General features: G+C 40.1%; 1 protein-coding gene across 1 annotated transcript; it reads left to right on the top strand.

The window, feature by feature from the left end:
• The first annotated feature begins 5974 nt into the window (after nucleotides 1–5974).
• chst14 (carbohydrate (N-acetylgalactosamine 4-0) sulfotransferase 14) lies at nucleotides 5975–16545 on the top strand. The gene is made up of 2 exons (XM_039750889.1): nucleotides 5975–6408; nucleotides 15185–16545. Exons 1-2 carry the CDS (start codon nucleotides 6148–6150, stop codon nucleotides 16001–16003), a joined length of 1080 nt encoding a protein of 359 aa, XP_039606823.1. The 5' UTR covers nucleotides 5975–6147; the 3' UTR covers nucleotides 16004–16545.
• The last annotated feature ends 1461 nt before the right edge of the window (nucleotides 16546–18006 follow it).

Below are 18006 nucleotides of genomic sequence, written 5' to 3'. Positions count from 1 at the left end.
CCCCACAGTGATTTTTCGAAATGTGGGAGTTATTTCTGCTGCACCCTGGTAGCTCTTGGACAGAAAGGAGCATAATCAGTTACCTTCAATAGGTGTCTTCTCTGGGCTGTGGGTAATAAGAGAGATACAAGAGTTAGCAATTGCACCCTCTGATTGTTCTCAAGTGGTAGCACTTACCTCAGATGAGTGTGAAAGGTGACCCTCAGATGCACATGCGTGTGACAAATCAAATAATTCATATACAGTACATTCAGTGGTGTATGTTAAATTATATAATAAACAGTGGGCACAAAAATATGCTGAAAAATACATAATTAAAATAAGAAAATTAATCAACTTTGCAATTCTTCTTACTGATGATGCATTCATCTCTTGACTGCTAACAACACTTTGGTTTTGGGATTTGTTGTGTAGATTGCAAACTATCAGAGAGTAATGGGTTTGATTCAGTTTGAGAATTATGGGAATGAGAATCGTGTAACACAGTATACAACTTGAAAGAATCAGTGAACAATATCTGCCAGGGGTAGTCAATGAGCCATAAAAAGTCTGCACTAGAATGTATATGAACAATGTAAAGCTGAAAACAAAAAAATGTTAGAAATTAGAACAGTATTTTTCAGGTTCAGCTTTATGTAGCTTTCATTTGTTGAATGCACAAAAGAACAGGAATGTATTAGTTTAATACTATGTTTACATGTTAGGAGGCACTTGGGGCTCCAGTCCTTGAAAAAAGATGGTTCATGCGCTTCTTGCAAAACCGAAAATATCAGGTCCCTCTGCCGAGGGTGCCACCACCTTTTCATGCCCTAACCCTAATGACTTTTGCACTCGTAGTGTATGACTTGCGAAGCACCCAAAACCCAGTTAAGTGGCGGAGGTTGCCGCACCTCCAATTCTTTGGTCGCTTATGTGATCATTAAAAGCCCAAAGTACTGCTTTTTTCTTGGCATGTATGTCTGTTATTCTCATTCTTGTGTTCTGCATCCTGAATTAAACATCTTCTGTTAGGACCTGCTCACAGCTGTTGATACCACATATGCCTTGTAAATAGTTTGTTGTTTTTAACACAGAATAAGTATCTGGTTTGCATAAGGTGTGTGAATATGTCCAGGCAAATTTATAACTGTGAATAAATAGTTAATTTCACTTTCCCCAGTGATATTTTTATAATGAAAACAAGAACTAGAACTTAAAATATTGTTTTTTGTTTTACAAGATCGTCAACTGAAATTAAGGCAAATAGAGAAACTAAAACTAAATGAAAATAACAATTAGTAATATGTGGACGAACTAAAATGAGAACAAAAATTGAGTAAAAACGAAAAAAAACAGCAATAGCATTTTCGTTCAGTCTGGTTCAGTTGCACAGAGGTGTTGTTTGTAGGTCGTCCTCTTCACTATGCGGTGAACTCGTATCTTGGGCTTACTATAGTCACGTGGCGCAACTTCTGTAAAGGACCGTTGTTTGTTTGTTGAGCGCATTTGGCTCGTCGGATTGAAGCAGTGAGCACTTGTGGTTGATGATGGTGAGTTTTGCACAGATGTTTTCGGACAGAATGCGAGAAAATAACGTGTGGAAATACTTTAATTACAGCACAGATGATAATAAAAGCAAACGTAGCATTCGAGAATAAGAAAAGAGTCTCTGAGTTTCAGTGCAGGATCAGCTGGATCAGTAATTAGTGGAAGACCAGCACTTCTCTAGCACCTTGACTTAGGGTTGCCAGATGTCCCTTATATACAGGACATGTCCCATATTTGATAATTTTGTCCCCTGTCCCACACTGATCTTTCAGGGACACCCAAATGTCCCGTATTTAATCCATCCATCCATTATCCAACACACTATAATCCTAACACAGGGTCACGGGGGTCTGCTGGAGCCAATCCCAGCCAAAACAGGGTGCAAGGCAGAAACAAATCCCCGGGCAGGGTGCCAGCTCACCCATACACCAAGCACACACTAGGGATCATTTAGGATACCCAATGCACCTAACCTGCATGTCTTTGGACTGTGGGAGGAAAATGGAGCACCCTGGGAAAACCTACGCAGACACAGGGAGAACATGCAAACTCCATGCAGGGAGGACCTGGGAAGTGAACCCAGGTCTCCTTACTATGAGGCAGCAGTGCTACCACTGTGCCACTGTTCATTTTCAAATTTCATAATAAAATATATTTTTACTACCTTCTTATGGTACTTAGTTGTAACTTTATAAGTAATTATACTTTCTTTTCTCAGGTTCTCTTGATAACCCAAATGTAATGAGGAAATTAGTGTTTGCTGCCTGTTTGCAACTTGTTCAGTTGATATGGCTGGCTGCGGACAGTGACACTGTTACCATTTTGCTCTCCAGCCACGCTGCTGTGCAGTTCTGTATAAGCATTGCAACATACAGTGTCAACAAAACGTGTTGTTACTGTGTGTTGTAATAGTAATATATAAAGAGATTTTAAGAGTGTCCCATATTCCTAATTTTCTAATCTGGCAACCCTACCTTGACTGCACTCATGAAAAGTAAAAAAAAATAATAATGATAACATAAATTTGTCCACTGGTCTGTGCTATACATTTGTTTTCTGTATGATAATTTTGATCATTTTCATAGTCAAAATCGCTGAATTTGTGCACTTCCTGATCAAATAACGGGGAGAAACGTGAAGTGCGACGAGACGAGCTGAGCCTCACCTCAGACTGCACAGTCTCTCACACACAGGGTTGATGCATGCAATTGGTGCGTGCCTGTTGCTGTCTCTCTGTATGTCACCAATATAATGTTTGCACACGCGTTTATTATACATCCTGACTTTCCACAGTCTGGTTAATATCTTTAATTGAATGTGTGTGACATATCTAGTCTTGCTGATTGGACATAAAACCGCAGTAAAAAGGCACAAGGCGAGGCAGACGGTACCGTGCTGCACTGAAGGAGACGGATGTGAGCTCAACAGGTGCTTGTTGCTGCTGTTCTTCTACACAGAGGTGCGAATAAGTTAGCGGTCTGTTTATTTTATTTTTTGTTCCGACTGACTGACAAAATGGAAGATTAAGAATTTTAAAACTAAAGGAAAATAACGGGGACTTTTACAAGAAAGCAAAGGAGATTTTCGTGGAGAAGGATAGGTGCATGGGCTTCATTTACAAATAAAGTAAGACCATAAACAGTTTTCAATTATTTAAAAAATAGGATCAGACTAAGAAAAAAATCCAATATTTAAAAACTAAATTTTGACCTTAAATAAAATATTATTTTGTTTTTCTTGTTATCATTGTGTTGAACGGTCTGTAATAAAATTGATTAAAGCATCAGAATTAAAAGCTTTTAAAAACAACTAAATATTTTATTCAAGGTCAAAGTTGAAATCCGTTTTTTTTACACCACTCTATATTTTCATTTGTATTGAATGAGTATGAATTGTAAATTGCAGCGGCAAATTTAGAATACATGGAGGGTGCAGAGCAAATGCGCTTTCTCTCGCCGCTATAAACGTAACGTTCTTTCTCAGCCAAACGTGTGCCTTACCGATGCGTGTGTAAAGAATGCTGATGAGATATGAAACAGTGTAATGACCCCCTTCTTTTTGACACCCACTGCACACCCAACCTACCTGGAAAGGGGTCTCTTCCATTTTTTTCCCTACAAGGGTTTTTTTGAGAGTTTTTCCTTGTCTTTGTAGAGAGTCAAGGCTGGGGGGGCTGTCAAGAGGCAGGGCCTGTTAAAGCCCATTGCAGCACTTCTTGCATGATTTTGGGCTATACAAAAATAAACTGTATTGCATTGTATTGTATAACCAGTAGTCAATATGCATGCTGCCAGTTGAATAGTGAATAAGCTACTCTTTGGGGTTCATATATTTGTAAATCTCACTCTGAAGGAGCCTGTGCCTCACCAGCAATGAACCTCACCACACGTCACTGCTTCAGTACTGCCAGCAGAAATCGTCAACATGCAGTCTTGCAGGTGTCCCTCATAGTGCCAAGGACCTTGTTTGTACACCTGCATTACAGGCACTCGTCAAGCAAATACTTTTCACTGTGTGGCTATCTGTTCAGTGGATGTCTTTGTAACAAGAACAAATCTCTCGAAATGCGCGCTCATTTAAAGCTTAACAGCAATGTGCTTCCACAAACTGGTTTCTTGGGTTGAAACATTTGATCTTGCTGACTATACTCATTAGGCCTCTTAATCTGTTTGGTCATTGATAGTCAAGCTGTGTTTAACGGCATTATGAACTGTAAGTGTATTTTGTTGACTGAAACATAACTTGTATTGAAATATGTGTAGGCCAGCATTTGTGGTCTTGCAACAGAAAAAAAAAACTAAAATTGTACTAATATTATGTAAAAAAGCCAGAACTAAATAAAGATAAAAATAGTTGACTCCACTGAAAACTAGAACGAAATAAAAGCAAAAATTAATTTTATTAAATAAAAACGAAAACTACAATTAATATCAGAACTGAAATATCACAGTTAACATGGGCCCTGGATATCTCACATGGCAAGTTGAACTGTTTTTGTTTGTTTTTATATTTCTTTTGACAGATAGATAGATAGATAGATAGATAGATAGATAGATAGATAGATAGATAGATAGATAGATAGATAGATAGATAGATAGAGTACGTACATGGGTGATCCTAAACCTCTAACAGTATTTACGTTTTTGCACATTACAAATGTGTTGTTTGTTGACTTCCGTCACCGCTTGCATTGTGTATGTCGCAATTGAAGCTGAGCGGATGGTGCTGCTGTTTTCCTTGCCCTGCGGTCAGTACAGTGGATCAGTCCCTCAATATTCAATCTGACCTCTCAATTCAGCGTGTGTGGGACTGTCCCACCGCCACAGCACATCTCATTCATAGTCAGTGAGGTCGCAGTTCATGTTGTTTTTCATTGTGTAACAATTCGCAGTTGCTCAACTGATTGGCTTGTGCCTCACTGTCAGCAGGTGTCGCCGATGTTCTTTTCCTGCGTTACATACAAGGCTGTTTTTTGATGGTAGCTCATACATCCAGTTGATGGGTAGCGTTACACGTATCACGGCATAATCTCCTAATTAAGTCCAAGATCAAGTTTCAAGGCCCAGTGGTGGGCTAGTTTTTGTGACCGACGGAAAAACTTTAGGTTTTTATATACCGTTTATTGATCGCTAGCCGTATCTGAAGCTGACTTCTCCCATTTTCACAAGAATTTGAAGTTAGCACGTTGTTCGAACTGCGACATTGTGCCGAATCACTATGCACACTTCTAACTCAAACGGTAGCGAAAACAATACTACACGCCGAAACCGACCTGTTGTAACTGGGCTACAGATGTGCCGCACTCTCCTCCACAACAATGTGTGCTATCTCTCACTCTCCCGCTGTATAACAATTCCGGGAACTGCCCGGAATGCCCCTAGAATGTAAATCAATGCTCACTGAGAAAAGCACATAAACAATACATTTTTACTTTTTTCCCATGGACGTTTTTCATATTGTTGGCCTTTGTCCAGTGATGTTCACCAATGGATACCATACACTATGAATCTTCGTTATGTCTTTTCTCCTCAAAATCGTGAGAATACTTTTTTTGGACACTGCTACAAAATGCGTGGGTTAAGTGATATAAAAAATGTATTTTTTGGATGGAGTATTCTTTTAACTTCTGATTCGGTGTCTACCGATTTTAATAAAATATTGTTACTAAGCCTTGGAAAACGTTAGCACGGGTTTCTTCAGGCACAAAAGTGAAGTATAGCGTTTTTAGTTTTGTTACTTCTTTTCCAAATGTAAACGCTCCAGTAGCTTCCTGCAGCAATGCCAACGTGGACCGAAAGCTGCGCTGATTCTAACAAAAATGTTAGAACGGTCAACTTGTAACAGGATGGGAGCCGAAAAGCATTATGGAACACGTAGTCCACTTACATAGCAGAGTCGATATTTCGATAATTGACTCCCGATTAAAAACTACAACGCCCAAAATACAACGCTGCTCCGCAGAGATACTATCACTCGGGTTTTGAAATAACTCAGTCCAGTGTTGGAAGTGGATTTGTCTTTGCAGAATGGAAGTTCTATAAAGTTTTTTTAAGAGTTTCGCAAGGAGTTTTTTTTAACATAGCGGACAACAGCCGCAAGTGATAACGTCGTTTCCGCGACATGAGGTTAAAAGAGGGCAGTAAATCTACGGGGAGGTACCGATTACACTCCACCGGTCCCGTTTATCCGCAGAGGCAGCTGGCCCTGCTGGTGCTTACGTTCGCGGTGATCGTGGCGTCCGGTGGCTTGCTGGTTATGATCGAGAAGGGCATTCTGAATGATCTGCAGACACCCCCACCGCGAAGCACCGGGTATAGCAGTCGCAGCTACACGACGGTCCAGCGGGTGGGAGAGACGACCACTCTGGAGCCCGACTATCAGGTGAGTGGTGCTATCGTGCGGTCGGTGCATGGTGTTAAGAGGTTCACCCACCCATCCATCTATCTATCTATCTATCTATCTATCTATCTATCTATCTATCTATCTATCTATCTATCTATCACAGACAAACAAGCAACAGATAAACTTGACGTGAAATATCCTGGCCTGAGTGGGAAAGTGAAGTTAGCTACTTATTTAGTTATTAATTCGTCTGGACATATTCAGACAGTTCTTGCAAGCCAGGTGCTTATATTGTGTTAACAACAAGTCACTGTATTCTCCGGTGTTAAACAGTTAAACAATCCTTTAATGTAGAGATACTGTACTACTGGACTCCCTTTTTAAATGACTCTTTTTACTCGTTTGTTAACAGTAAACAAATCAGTGTCTTTATGTGTACACATTATGTGATTACTAATTTAGAAAGGTAATATTTGCGCTGTACCCGAGAACATGTCACAACAATCAGTGAAGAGTGCTATACAAAAATAACCTAAATTGAATCGAAATAAATACATTACATTTACATCACTGAAATTGATCAATAATTAAAAAGAGTGTGAATTAGCATATACAGTATGCCACCCTAATAAGGGGAGTTCATAACAAATGGAAATTGAGGTAGAATTACATAATAAATATGAATGAATGTGTGAAGTATTTGAAGTGTTAAAAATGTCTGTTTCAGTTTAAATGTTTAAAAGTCGAAGTATTATCAATTGTAAAGGAAATTTGTCATTTTTCACCTTCCAATAGATGTCCATTGAGGGTCACAGATCTTGAAATAGTCTAAAATGATAACCCCACATGCTTCTGTTTGCAAGTGCAATTTAACAAAGGAAAATGGCTCATCTCAAAACTGTAAAAATTGAGGTGGCCCAACATGAGAAGTAACTATTTGTGCCCATGCAGAGCTGAAATATATATATATATATATATATATATATATATAGTAAAATAATTTTATATCTTGTAGAAATACAGTGTCTTGTTAATGCAGAACAAGTGACTGCTTTGCATAAGCTGTGTGAATCAATCCAGGCAATTATAAGCAGGCTGGGGGGCCTAATGGAGCCTCATGGTCTGCATTTTCATGTCCTGCGCAGGCTGGCCATTGGGTCTCCATGCCACCCCAAATATCATTTGAATAATTAAAATGATGTAGCTTTTGAGCTAGTAGAAACTTTTGGTTTCAGGCTAGATGTAACAATGAGGAGTTCATTGGAGGAAGACATGAGGAGTTGATTGTATCAGCATTTTTTTTTTTGTTTTGTTTTGCATATTTCTGAGAAAGAATAGAGGAAGTGCAACACCAAGTTTAGTTTCGATGATTCATATTTACATTCTTTATCATTTTTAGGACTCAAAACTATTATGTTGTGAAAGTGAAAAAACTGGCAGAAAACATTCAATTGGTTTAACCATGCCAGGTTTTCACTCATGCCAGACATGCCATTGCTGCTCAGCCGCTCTCTGTGCACTGTATGATTTTTGAGGTTCAGAATATTTTGGGCTTGTCCAGTAGGTGAAACGCTCCAATCTGAGAGAACACTGGCCTGTCACAACGAATCTGTGCTATAGTAGTGACTTTTATGTTAGATCATGGAAGTCCCTCTGTTGTTCTGGCCCAGTCCAGGTCAGCGTTCCTATCTTATTCAAAGTGAAAATTTAAGGAAATACAGGATGGATGGGTGGGAAACCAGCAAGACAATAGGGGGCAGAGAGATAAAGCCATGTGCTAGCAATGGTGACAGGCACTCCTAGAGAAAGTTTTTTGAAAGCTGTCAAAAAAAGGACAAAACACTCCAACATCGCCGAACATTGAAGTTAGCCTGACTTTGTAATGCTGATTTAATGTCTAACAGGACAGCACTCCGATGTTAAGCCACTGTAAAAATAGACAACCTGCAAGCAAGTGTGTCGCCCTGTGTATTGTGGGCTCGCTTTTTCATCATCTTATTCAATTTTATTTATAAAATATCGAAAAAATATATTGATACAGTTCTATTTACTTTTTTTCTCCCATTGTTACAAAAATATTCTGGAAACATTTTTGCCATTTTTAAGATTTTGTTCATGATCTTTAGCTCTGTCCTGTTAGTAGTTTGTCTCTGGACTTGTGTCATGGTAAATTAGAGTGTAAAATATATTAATATAACAAAAAAAAAATCAAATACAGTGCTGTGAAAAAGTATTTGCCCTCTTCCTGTTTTTGCATATTTTACGCAATGAATGGCATCGGATTCTAGACAAAGCGCAGTATTAGAGGAAGGGAACCTCAGTGAACACACCATCCATCCATCCATCCATTATCCAGCCCGCTATATCCTAACTACAGGGTCGCGGGGTTCTGCTGGAGCCAATCCCAGCCAACACGGGGTGCAAGGCAGGAAACAAACCCCCAGACAGGGCGCCAGTCCACCACAGGGCACACACATACCATGTACACACTAGGGACAATTTAGGATCGCCAATGCACCTTATCTGCATGTATTTGGACTGTCGGAGGAAACCCACGCAGGGAGGACCTGGGAAGCGAACCCGGGTCTCCTTACTGCGAGGCAGCAGCGCTAACACTGCGGTACCGTGCCACCCTTGTGTTATTTAAAATGAAATCACCATATATACTCATGTATAAGTTGGGTCTTGAAACCCGAAAAATCGATCATAAAATCAAACCCCAACTTATATGCCTGTTCAAAAATGCGACACTTAATTTTTCTTGCCTCCTCCAGTCTTGCATCTGTTTCTCAGACGCATCGAATTTTGTTGCAGCAGTGCAGTTGCCAATTTCTTTCGCTACTTCAACGACGGTTCATTTAAAATCAGCTTCATATTTTCTTCTGATCGAATGCTCCATCGTAGAGGACCTGGGAAGCAAACTCAGGTCTCCTAACTGCAAGGCAGCAGCGCTACCCCCTGCGCCACCATGCCGCTTGAACACACAATACAGTTTTTAAATCATTATTCTTTATCTATTCAAGGAATGAAGTTATTTAACACCCCAAATGAAATAATCACAACTAAACTCTTACCCTATAGTTTGATTTTAGTCTTTCACATCATTAAGACATTTTAGCCCACTCTTCTTTGCAGAGCTGCTTTAATTCCGAGTACACTGCATTTGCTTATATTCGTAACTATATTTCTGGAAAAATATATACTTGACCCTTTCATTTTTCTGTGCTAAAAAGTAAGTATTTAGTCCTGTACTATACCTTCATGTTCAATATAGTTTTTCCTAATATTATAACATTTTTAATGTTATATTGCTAATGTCACTCGGTTTGTGATTTTTCTTTTTGGCATCACCATTTTTATAACAAGGGTGGCACGATGGCAGTAAGGAGTCCAAAGTTCCTATGTTCTCCCTGTGTCTGCGTGGGTTTCCTCTGGTTGCTCCTGATTCCTCCCACAGGCCACAGCCATACATCTTAGATGGACTGGTGACACTCAACTGGCTCTAGTGTGTGTTTGGTGTGTGTGTGTGTGTTCACCCTGCGATGGACTGATCCGTCCTCGCACCCTTCGCTAGCTGGGACAGGCTCCAACACCCCCCACTTGTGACCCTGGTCTGGATTAAGCCAGTTAGGAAATGACATGACTTTGTTATAAATATCGTATATACTCACGTATAAGTCGGGTCTTGAAACCTGAAAAATCGATCATAAAATCAGACCCGACTTATAAAGTCATTCAAAAATGAGATACTTAAATTTTTTTTTTTTACATCTCTTGCGTCCTCCAATCTCGCATCAGTTTCTCAGATGCATCGAATTTTGTTGCAGCAGCGTAGTTACCAATTTCTTTCACCACTTCAATGACTTTTAATTTAAAAGCAGCTTCATGTTTTCTTCTGATCGAATGCTCTATTTTTGATAAGGGATGCTCTTACGATAAAGGTGTATGAGGGTGTGAGATACAAAAAACACAAAACAGTGCAAACGTTGCTTCGGAACAGTTCGGGTATCACTGTGTGGTCACGTAGGCTCAACGGAGAAAGAGAGAGAGGGGTTAGGAGTACATGCTGATACAGCGCATTGCCGCACCCACGTATGTGCTCCGTGGTTACTCTCTCGGGTGATTAGCATATCATAATCTCTTAGACCAATAGCATGAGTTTTCTGCATTCGATTTATATGATCGACATTATAAAATACCAGAAATTATACAATAAAATCAAGTCCCAACTTATCCACGGGAGAACTTATCTGTGCGTATATACGGTAGTTTCAGGGCAGCAGCCATAGTGTAGTTTAGTAGATACCTTCCATTACTGATCACATGACATCTGATGCTGCAGCGTCATCCCATTGTCGTTATAAAAGGTGGCCGTCTGGTAATCCTGGGGCCCAAGCTTTTGAATTTTCTACATAAAGACACTTTTGAGACTTTGAGTTCAGTTATGGAAAAGACATTAGAACAGGACTTTGGCTTCAGATGTTGGTTCTGATGATCATTTGTTTTTGTGCTAATCTTCCTAGTTCTTGACTTACACCGTTGACTGACTAATTGTTTTGCTTGTGGTCATCACAACAGACCATTTTTTCAATGCTAGTCATAATAGTATGCTACATTTACTGAATGTCAGCCATAACCTTATTTTTAGGTAGTTAGCAGCTTGTCTTAGTTGAGCGTATCGTGCATTGACAATATTTAAGAAAACTCAACCAAAGTCATATTCTTGTGTAAACAGAATGACTGAAACAGGGACTGCTGTAACTTATAAATATCTTTCCTTAGGTCTGTTCTGTGTTTTGTTCACATGTACGCTCAGGATAAAAGTAAACTGGAATGCTTTGTTTAAAGAACAGCAACCAGGGCCCACAGTGATTAACTAAGCATCTGTGGCATAGCTAAATGCAGACATTTTCCTGATCAGATTCTTCAGTTTTTTTCACTTAACAAGCAACAGAATCTTCTAATATGTGAAGTAAACCTGAATGTGTACCTTTTCGAAATGTCCATAGGCATGTGTCATTCACGTTTGTTCCCCTTTAGTGACTGCACAAGTACTTTATTTACTGACGTGTCCCTAGGAGGCATTTCTGGGACTTTCAACAGACATGCAAAGTTACTGTTTCTGACATCTCAAACTTCATTTTTACTCCTTAACAGTTCCATCCAATAGTTACATGTGAGGCATATTATGTGTACTGGCTGATAGGACAGATCCAAATAACTATCATCCTTTTTATAAAACAGAATAATGCCTTTAGAAATTTTCCTCTTAAGAAATTTTCAGTTTTGGCATGTTGCGATTCATTTTGTTCCCTTCAGACTACAAAATTATGCTTGTTAATTATTTTTAATAGCTGTCACCATTTTGTGTTCTCCCACGTTGCTGTGGGCGGTTTGTTTCTTGAAAATGATGTCCTGTTACTATCCACGTGACGTTATTGTGCAGGTAACGGGACAGAACCAGAAGCAAAATGATCATTTCAGGACACTTGAAGAGTGTTTAGAAAATCTGCTCCAAGTAAATTTGTAGGATCGAGAAAAAGAAAAAAGACAAAAACTATCTTGTGAAGGAGTCAAGCTGTAAGGTTTACTAAGAAAGATGAGAAAAGCCAAGCAAAATGACATAGCTTTTCTCTACATTCATAATGACTGACACGGTACTACACTCTAGTACTAAGAAAGATAACAGACTAATCATTCAAAAATCACAAAATGGCTGAGTGTGGAAGTGAAGTGCAAAAAGAGTTCTGCAGAATACTGCAGCTTTATACAATGCATCTGGAGAATTAGTGTGAGTAAAACAGATAACCGTACATTTACACTCAAATGTCAGCTTTTGACTTCGAATAAGATATTTTTAAAATAAATTCGACCTACGAATTTATTTGAATAGAAATATTCAATCTGACAGCCCTATTCAACAATAGCCAGCACCACGAATGTTTTATTTTTCTTTTTCAGACCTAAAATCTTAGATGCACGAAGTAGAGTGCCACCATCTTTCATGACCTTCAGGTGATGACATCACGATATTCCACTTCTGGTAGAAATAGGAATGGATGTGAATAAATAAAATATAAACAAATATTAAACCAAGAAGAAAATAATCAGACAGGCACAAAAGTAGCAACTAAAATCTAAAAATAAGAATTCTAGCTTTAGCTTTAGCATAGTGTCGCGCGTCAGTTAAGATTTGGGTTTGTCTGTTATGTTACTAGTTTAGTATGTTTGACATGAGTTTCAGTTTAGTTTTGAATTAGATGCAGATCTTTTTGTCTTAATACTTTTCCGAACCCTCCTTCTTTGCAGTCCACAATTAAGCCTGTTCCATTTGCTTGTGGTTTATCACCACCTCAGCTTCTTTGAATCATACTGTAGCAGTGCTACCGTGGGGAGAACTTCACTTCCCAGCAGCCCAAGGGGGTTACCCGCATAGGATGACTGGAATGGAAGCAGAGACTGTGACGATGGGGGTTCCCTCCATACTCCCATCTTCCTTCTGGGAGCTCTTGAACCCGACACCGTTGGTAATGTCACCGATGAGCTAGGCAGTGAGGCACAACAAAGCAAGGGGATGGTGCAAAAGTGTAAAGTGCTTTTATTCAAACAACAAAACTCAAAGCAGTGTTCAAATTAAAGTGCAGTGCATCAAAATAAGTCATTAAATAAATAATCCATTAAAATGAGTGAATTAGTGGAGGATAAAAACACAATAGAAAAAATCTTTTAAAAACAACAAGGTTAAAACAATGGCTGGAAGCAGTCTCTTTAAAACCACAATGCACGGTTCTTTCCTTTACTGGTGACTCCCCTGCCTCTCCCCTCCAAGCTATGCACCAGGGGAGTCACCCCACAGGCAGCTGACCTTCTTCTGCTCGACTGGTATGGTGGCCTCCCCTACCCCTGGCTTCATTCAGCCCCTCCCAGACCGAGACTTGGCTTCCCCCAACAGCCAGGACGCTCACGCTGGGGATTGTACTCCAAAACCCTGACTCCCGCTGCCTTCGCTGCGGCGAGCCAACCTTCTCCCGGACGCTCCTGCTCCCAACAAACGCTCAGCAGAAGTGATCACTAGTGTCAGCCCTCAAGGGCCGGCCAAACACCCCACTCTGGCTCGCCTTTCCCAGCTGCTTGCATACAGTGTGAGCCTGCGCTTTCTCGCTCTCCTCCTCTTCTTCACACACCTGCTTTCTCTCCTCGCTGCTTCCTGCCTTCCACACTCATAACCTCTGTCCGTTTTTTCTTCTTTTCTCTCTTTTCCCTCCTAGCCGCCTCGCGCTTCTATTTATTACGGGGACATGGATCAGATGTAGCGATCAGTGACTCCCTGCAACATTTATAAATGTGGATGACTCCTCACCCGTGCACTTAAGCGAGGAACATCCGCATCACGAATCACCCCGGAAACCACTTTGGCCACACATACCACGCCCCCTCTCAAAGCCGCGAGTGCGCCGATTATTTAAAAAGTGGCCGTTTAGACTTGCTACACCACAGGGACTGCTGGGGACAAAAGAAGCCAATGAGAAAGTTGAAAAGGGAGGCCTGACGGAGCAAAAGGAGATCGGTGTTTTTGTGTATCCTGTCCAACATGTCGTCAAAAAAGTCAATTGTGCCCTGGATCGTTTGCCATTATGATGAATGGATTGTCTCATGCCTGCCTGTCATGTGTATAGTGGATTTATCGTCATGCGTCTTCTAAAGGAGCGCTCCTTGAAATTTCACCCCTCCCCGCTCAGGACTACCGGTAGGACTGTTTCATTTATTTTCTACGGAAGCTGTTTTCAGGGTTCTCTTCTTTACACCATATCCTTTCACCTGCTTTAGTTGTATTGGACTGTGTAAGGACATTGTCTTGAGTGTTTATTGGTGTGGTTTGTTTGTGTTTATTGTACATCGCCGTAAGGAGACTGGGGTGGGATTATTTATCTTGTAGTTATATTTTGTTTATTAGTGTTTAATACAATCTTTAATTGTTTTATTACCTGTTGTTTTTTGTCTGTGCTTGTGAGTGTATGGAGGTCGGGCCAAGGCTGGGTCTCCACCAAAAAATTAAAAAAATCAGCGTCTCTTCGATGGTGTGAATCTTAGCGGCATCGGACCGCTATAATACTGCAGCCTCATTTAGGTCATATTTTAAAGCATATCTTATCTTAAAGCTTATAAATGTCTACATTTCTGTCCGCCCGGAAGTGAGAAGCAGATTCAGGGTAAGGGCTTCACCTCCGAGGAAACAGTAAACTAATCGTCTACGTGCGGAAGTGTGTGTTGTCTGTCTGTCCAGCCCGGAAGTGAGAAGTAGATTCGGGGTAAGGGCTCCACCTCCGAGGAAACAGAAAACTAATCGTTTATGTATGGAAGCGTTTGTTGTATGTTTGTCTGGCCTGGAAGTGCAAGGCTACTACAGCATGAAGCTCAGAGAGCTGGCAAGGCGGCCCCAAGTTAACGAGTCAGAAGAAGAAAGCGACTCTGTTGCCAAAGTAAAACCGCTGAGAAAAGAGAGAAACTCTTACACAAACGAGACAAGCACATCGGCAAAACAGTATCCCTTTTACTTTTCCTCCCACTGCTAATGCACATGCGATGCGAGCACGTCTGCAAAACGAAACCTCCTAGGAGAGAGATGCACAGAGTAGTTCCTTTCAATTACCTGACATGTCTGCATTTCAATTTTTCTTTCTGACGATTTCAATAGTTTCTAGAACCCCAGGCTTTTTACAGCAGGGGCTTACACAGCTAGTTGTTTAGTAACGTCCTATCAAGTTGTTAACATAGCCCCCATGTAATCATTTGTTTGGCTTATTTTTCTTCTCAGATTGTTCAAGAAATCCGAAATCACACCCTTCAAAGTGTCTGCAGTCAGAAGAACATGCCTGTTGATGTATGGGACCTCACTCCAATACAACGGAGGACTCTTCTGCAGCATATTTTAGTCAACGATGAGTACAAGTTCCTCTACTGCTACGTGCCAAAAGTCGCTTGCTCCAACTGGAAACGAATCATGAAAGTTCTAAGCAGAGTCCTGGAGAATGTGGATGTGAAAAGTAAAATGGATCACAAAAATGGTTTGGTGTTTCTAGCAGACCTGCCACCAAAAGAAATCAATTACAGACTAAAGAATTATTTCAAGTTTTTATTTGTCAGGGACCCCATGGAGCGCCTTCTTTCGGCCTATAGAAACAAGTTTGGAGAGATTCCAGCCTACCAAAAAAGGTACGGGGTTGAAATCATCAAAAGATACAGGAAAAATTTTGGAAGGACCAACGGCGATGATGTCACATTTCATGAATTTCTCCAGTACTTGGTAGACGAGGATGTGGAGAGGATGAACGAACACTGGATGCCGATTTACAATTTATGTCAGCCGTGTGCTGTAACATATAACTTTATCGGCTCTTACGAAAGACTGCATGCTGATGCTGAGTACGTGCTGCATCGGGTTAAGGCACCGGCATATGTTCGTTTTCCTGAAAGACAGACGTGGTACAAACCAGTTACCAATGAAACTCTGCAATATTACCTGTGTAGCGTCCCTGAAATGCTTCTTGAAGAACTGTTCCCAAAATACATGTTTGACTTTTCTCTCTTCATGTATCCTCTTCCTAATACAACCAGGGCAGTTTGCAGACGTTGAAAAGCGTTGCTTCCCTCTTTGCTGTCTGAAAGGCAGATATTTCTTGTCAAGCACAACGTTCCTTTGGATAAATAAATAAATATCACGTTCAAAATAAGAGCTGCTGCTGCAACACAGCAGGAAATCAGTGGAGAAGATGAGTTGAGATGACGTATTATGACTGATTACAAAAGCAGTTGGTTTACCTGTAAATGATGTATGCCAAAAAGTGCCATAAGTAATTGTTGCTTTTATTGCAGTTTTTTGCACTTTATGAAATACATACACATTTTTAGTAGTATATTTTTTTAGCAGAAATAATTATTTGGCATCCAAAGGTCATATGGAAAAAGGTTTTTTCCTGCATTCCTGTCTTTACTTCAAAATATTATGGTGGACTTGTTTTTTTTTGATTAACTTGGAATAATTGGAAACAAAATCCCATACATTTATTTTATAAAATTTTAAAGATATGCTTGGTTGTAAATAATGATTTTGTATACATTGTTTCCATAATCAATTCTTTAACACCAACTTAATAAAGGGGTTTAAATTCAATGTAATCTTCTAACAGTGTATGGTCGCGAAATGCACCTTTATTAACAAAAGTGGACAATTGTTCAAATTCAACTAAGACCACAAAGTGTCTTATAATGAAGTCTTTCTGAAGATCGCGGTCCAGTCTTCTGTCCAAAGCTCAGATGTCCTTCTTGCATATCCTTATCCAGTTTAGGTTTTTGGGGACATGAAGATGAACCTAATCTAATTCACACACGTAGCCCCGCTCACATGGGACCAGTTCAGAATTGCCAGTTAGTGGTCTCATAGTGGTACATTCTTTTCTTTTCTTTATTTATTGTCCTACATAGGAACTGAATGGGGTTGAAACTTGTGCAATATGAAAGGGGTGTCCTCATGGCATCTCACCACACTTGGGATGACGCTGAGAGTACCAGGAGTTATTTAAAATGGTATGTCGATCTTATTAGAACACTCTTGACGAGAACAGGCCATTCAGCCCATCAAAGCTCGCCAGTCCTATCCACTTGTTTCCTCCAAGAAAACATCAAGTCGAGTTTTGAAAATCAATAACGTCTTACTGTCTACCACACTACTTGGTAGCTTATTCCAAGTGACTATCATTCTTTGTGTAAAGAAAAACTTCCTGTTTGTGCGAAATTTACCCTTAACAAGTTTCCAACTGTGTCCCCGTTTTCTTGATGAACTCATTTTAAAATACAAGTCTCGATCCACTGTACTAATTCCCTTCATATTTTAAACACTTCAGTCATGTCACTTCTTAATCTTCTTTTGCTTAAACTGTATAGGCTCAGCTCTTTTCCCTCATAATTCAACCCCTGTAGCCCTGGAACCAGCCTAGTCGCTCTTCTCTGGACCTTTTCTAGCACTGCTATGTCCTTTTTGTAGCCTGGAGACCAAAACTGCACACAGTACTCCAGATGAGGCCTCACCAGCGTGTTATAAAGGTTCAGCATAACCTCCTTGGACTTGTACTCCACACATCGTGCTATATAACCTAACATTCTGTTAGCCTTCTTAATGGCTTCTGAACACTGTCGGGAAGTTGATAGCTTAGAGTCTACTATGACTCCTAAAACCTTCTCATAAGGTGTACTCTCGATTTTCCGCCCGCCCATTGTGTATTCAAACCTAACATTTTTAATTCCTATGTTTAATACTTTACATTTACTGACATTAAATTTCATCTGCCGCAAATCTGCCCAAGCCAGTATTCTATCCAAGTCCTTCTGTAATGATATAACGGATTCCAAATTATTTGCTAATCCACCAATCTTGGTATCATCTGCAAACTTAACCAGCTTGTTACTTATATTCCTATCTAAATCCTTTATATATATTAAAAATAGCAGCAGCCATAGCACTGACCCTTGTGGAACACCACTCTTAACATCGGCCAGTTCTGATGAGGTCCCTAGCACCATCACCCTCTGCTTCCAGTGTCAGAGCCAATTCTGCACCCATCTAAAAACATCACCCTGATG

This window comes from Polypterus senegalus, chromosome 4 (genome assembly GCF_016835505.1).
Source record: "Polypterus senegalus isolate Bchr_013 chromosome 4, ASM1683550v1, whole genome shotgun sequence".
Classification (NCBI taxonomy): domain Eukaryota; kingdom Metazoa; phylum Chordata; class Cladistia; order Polypteriformes; family Polypteridae; genus Polypterus; species Polypterus senegalus.
The sequence above is the reverse complement of the archived record's forward strand: the minus strand, read 5'-3'. Positions and strand labels throughout refer to the sequence as shown.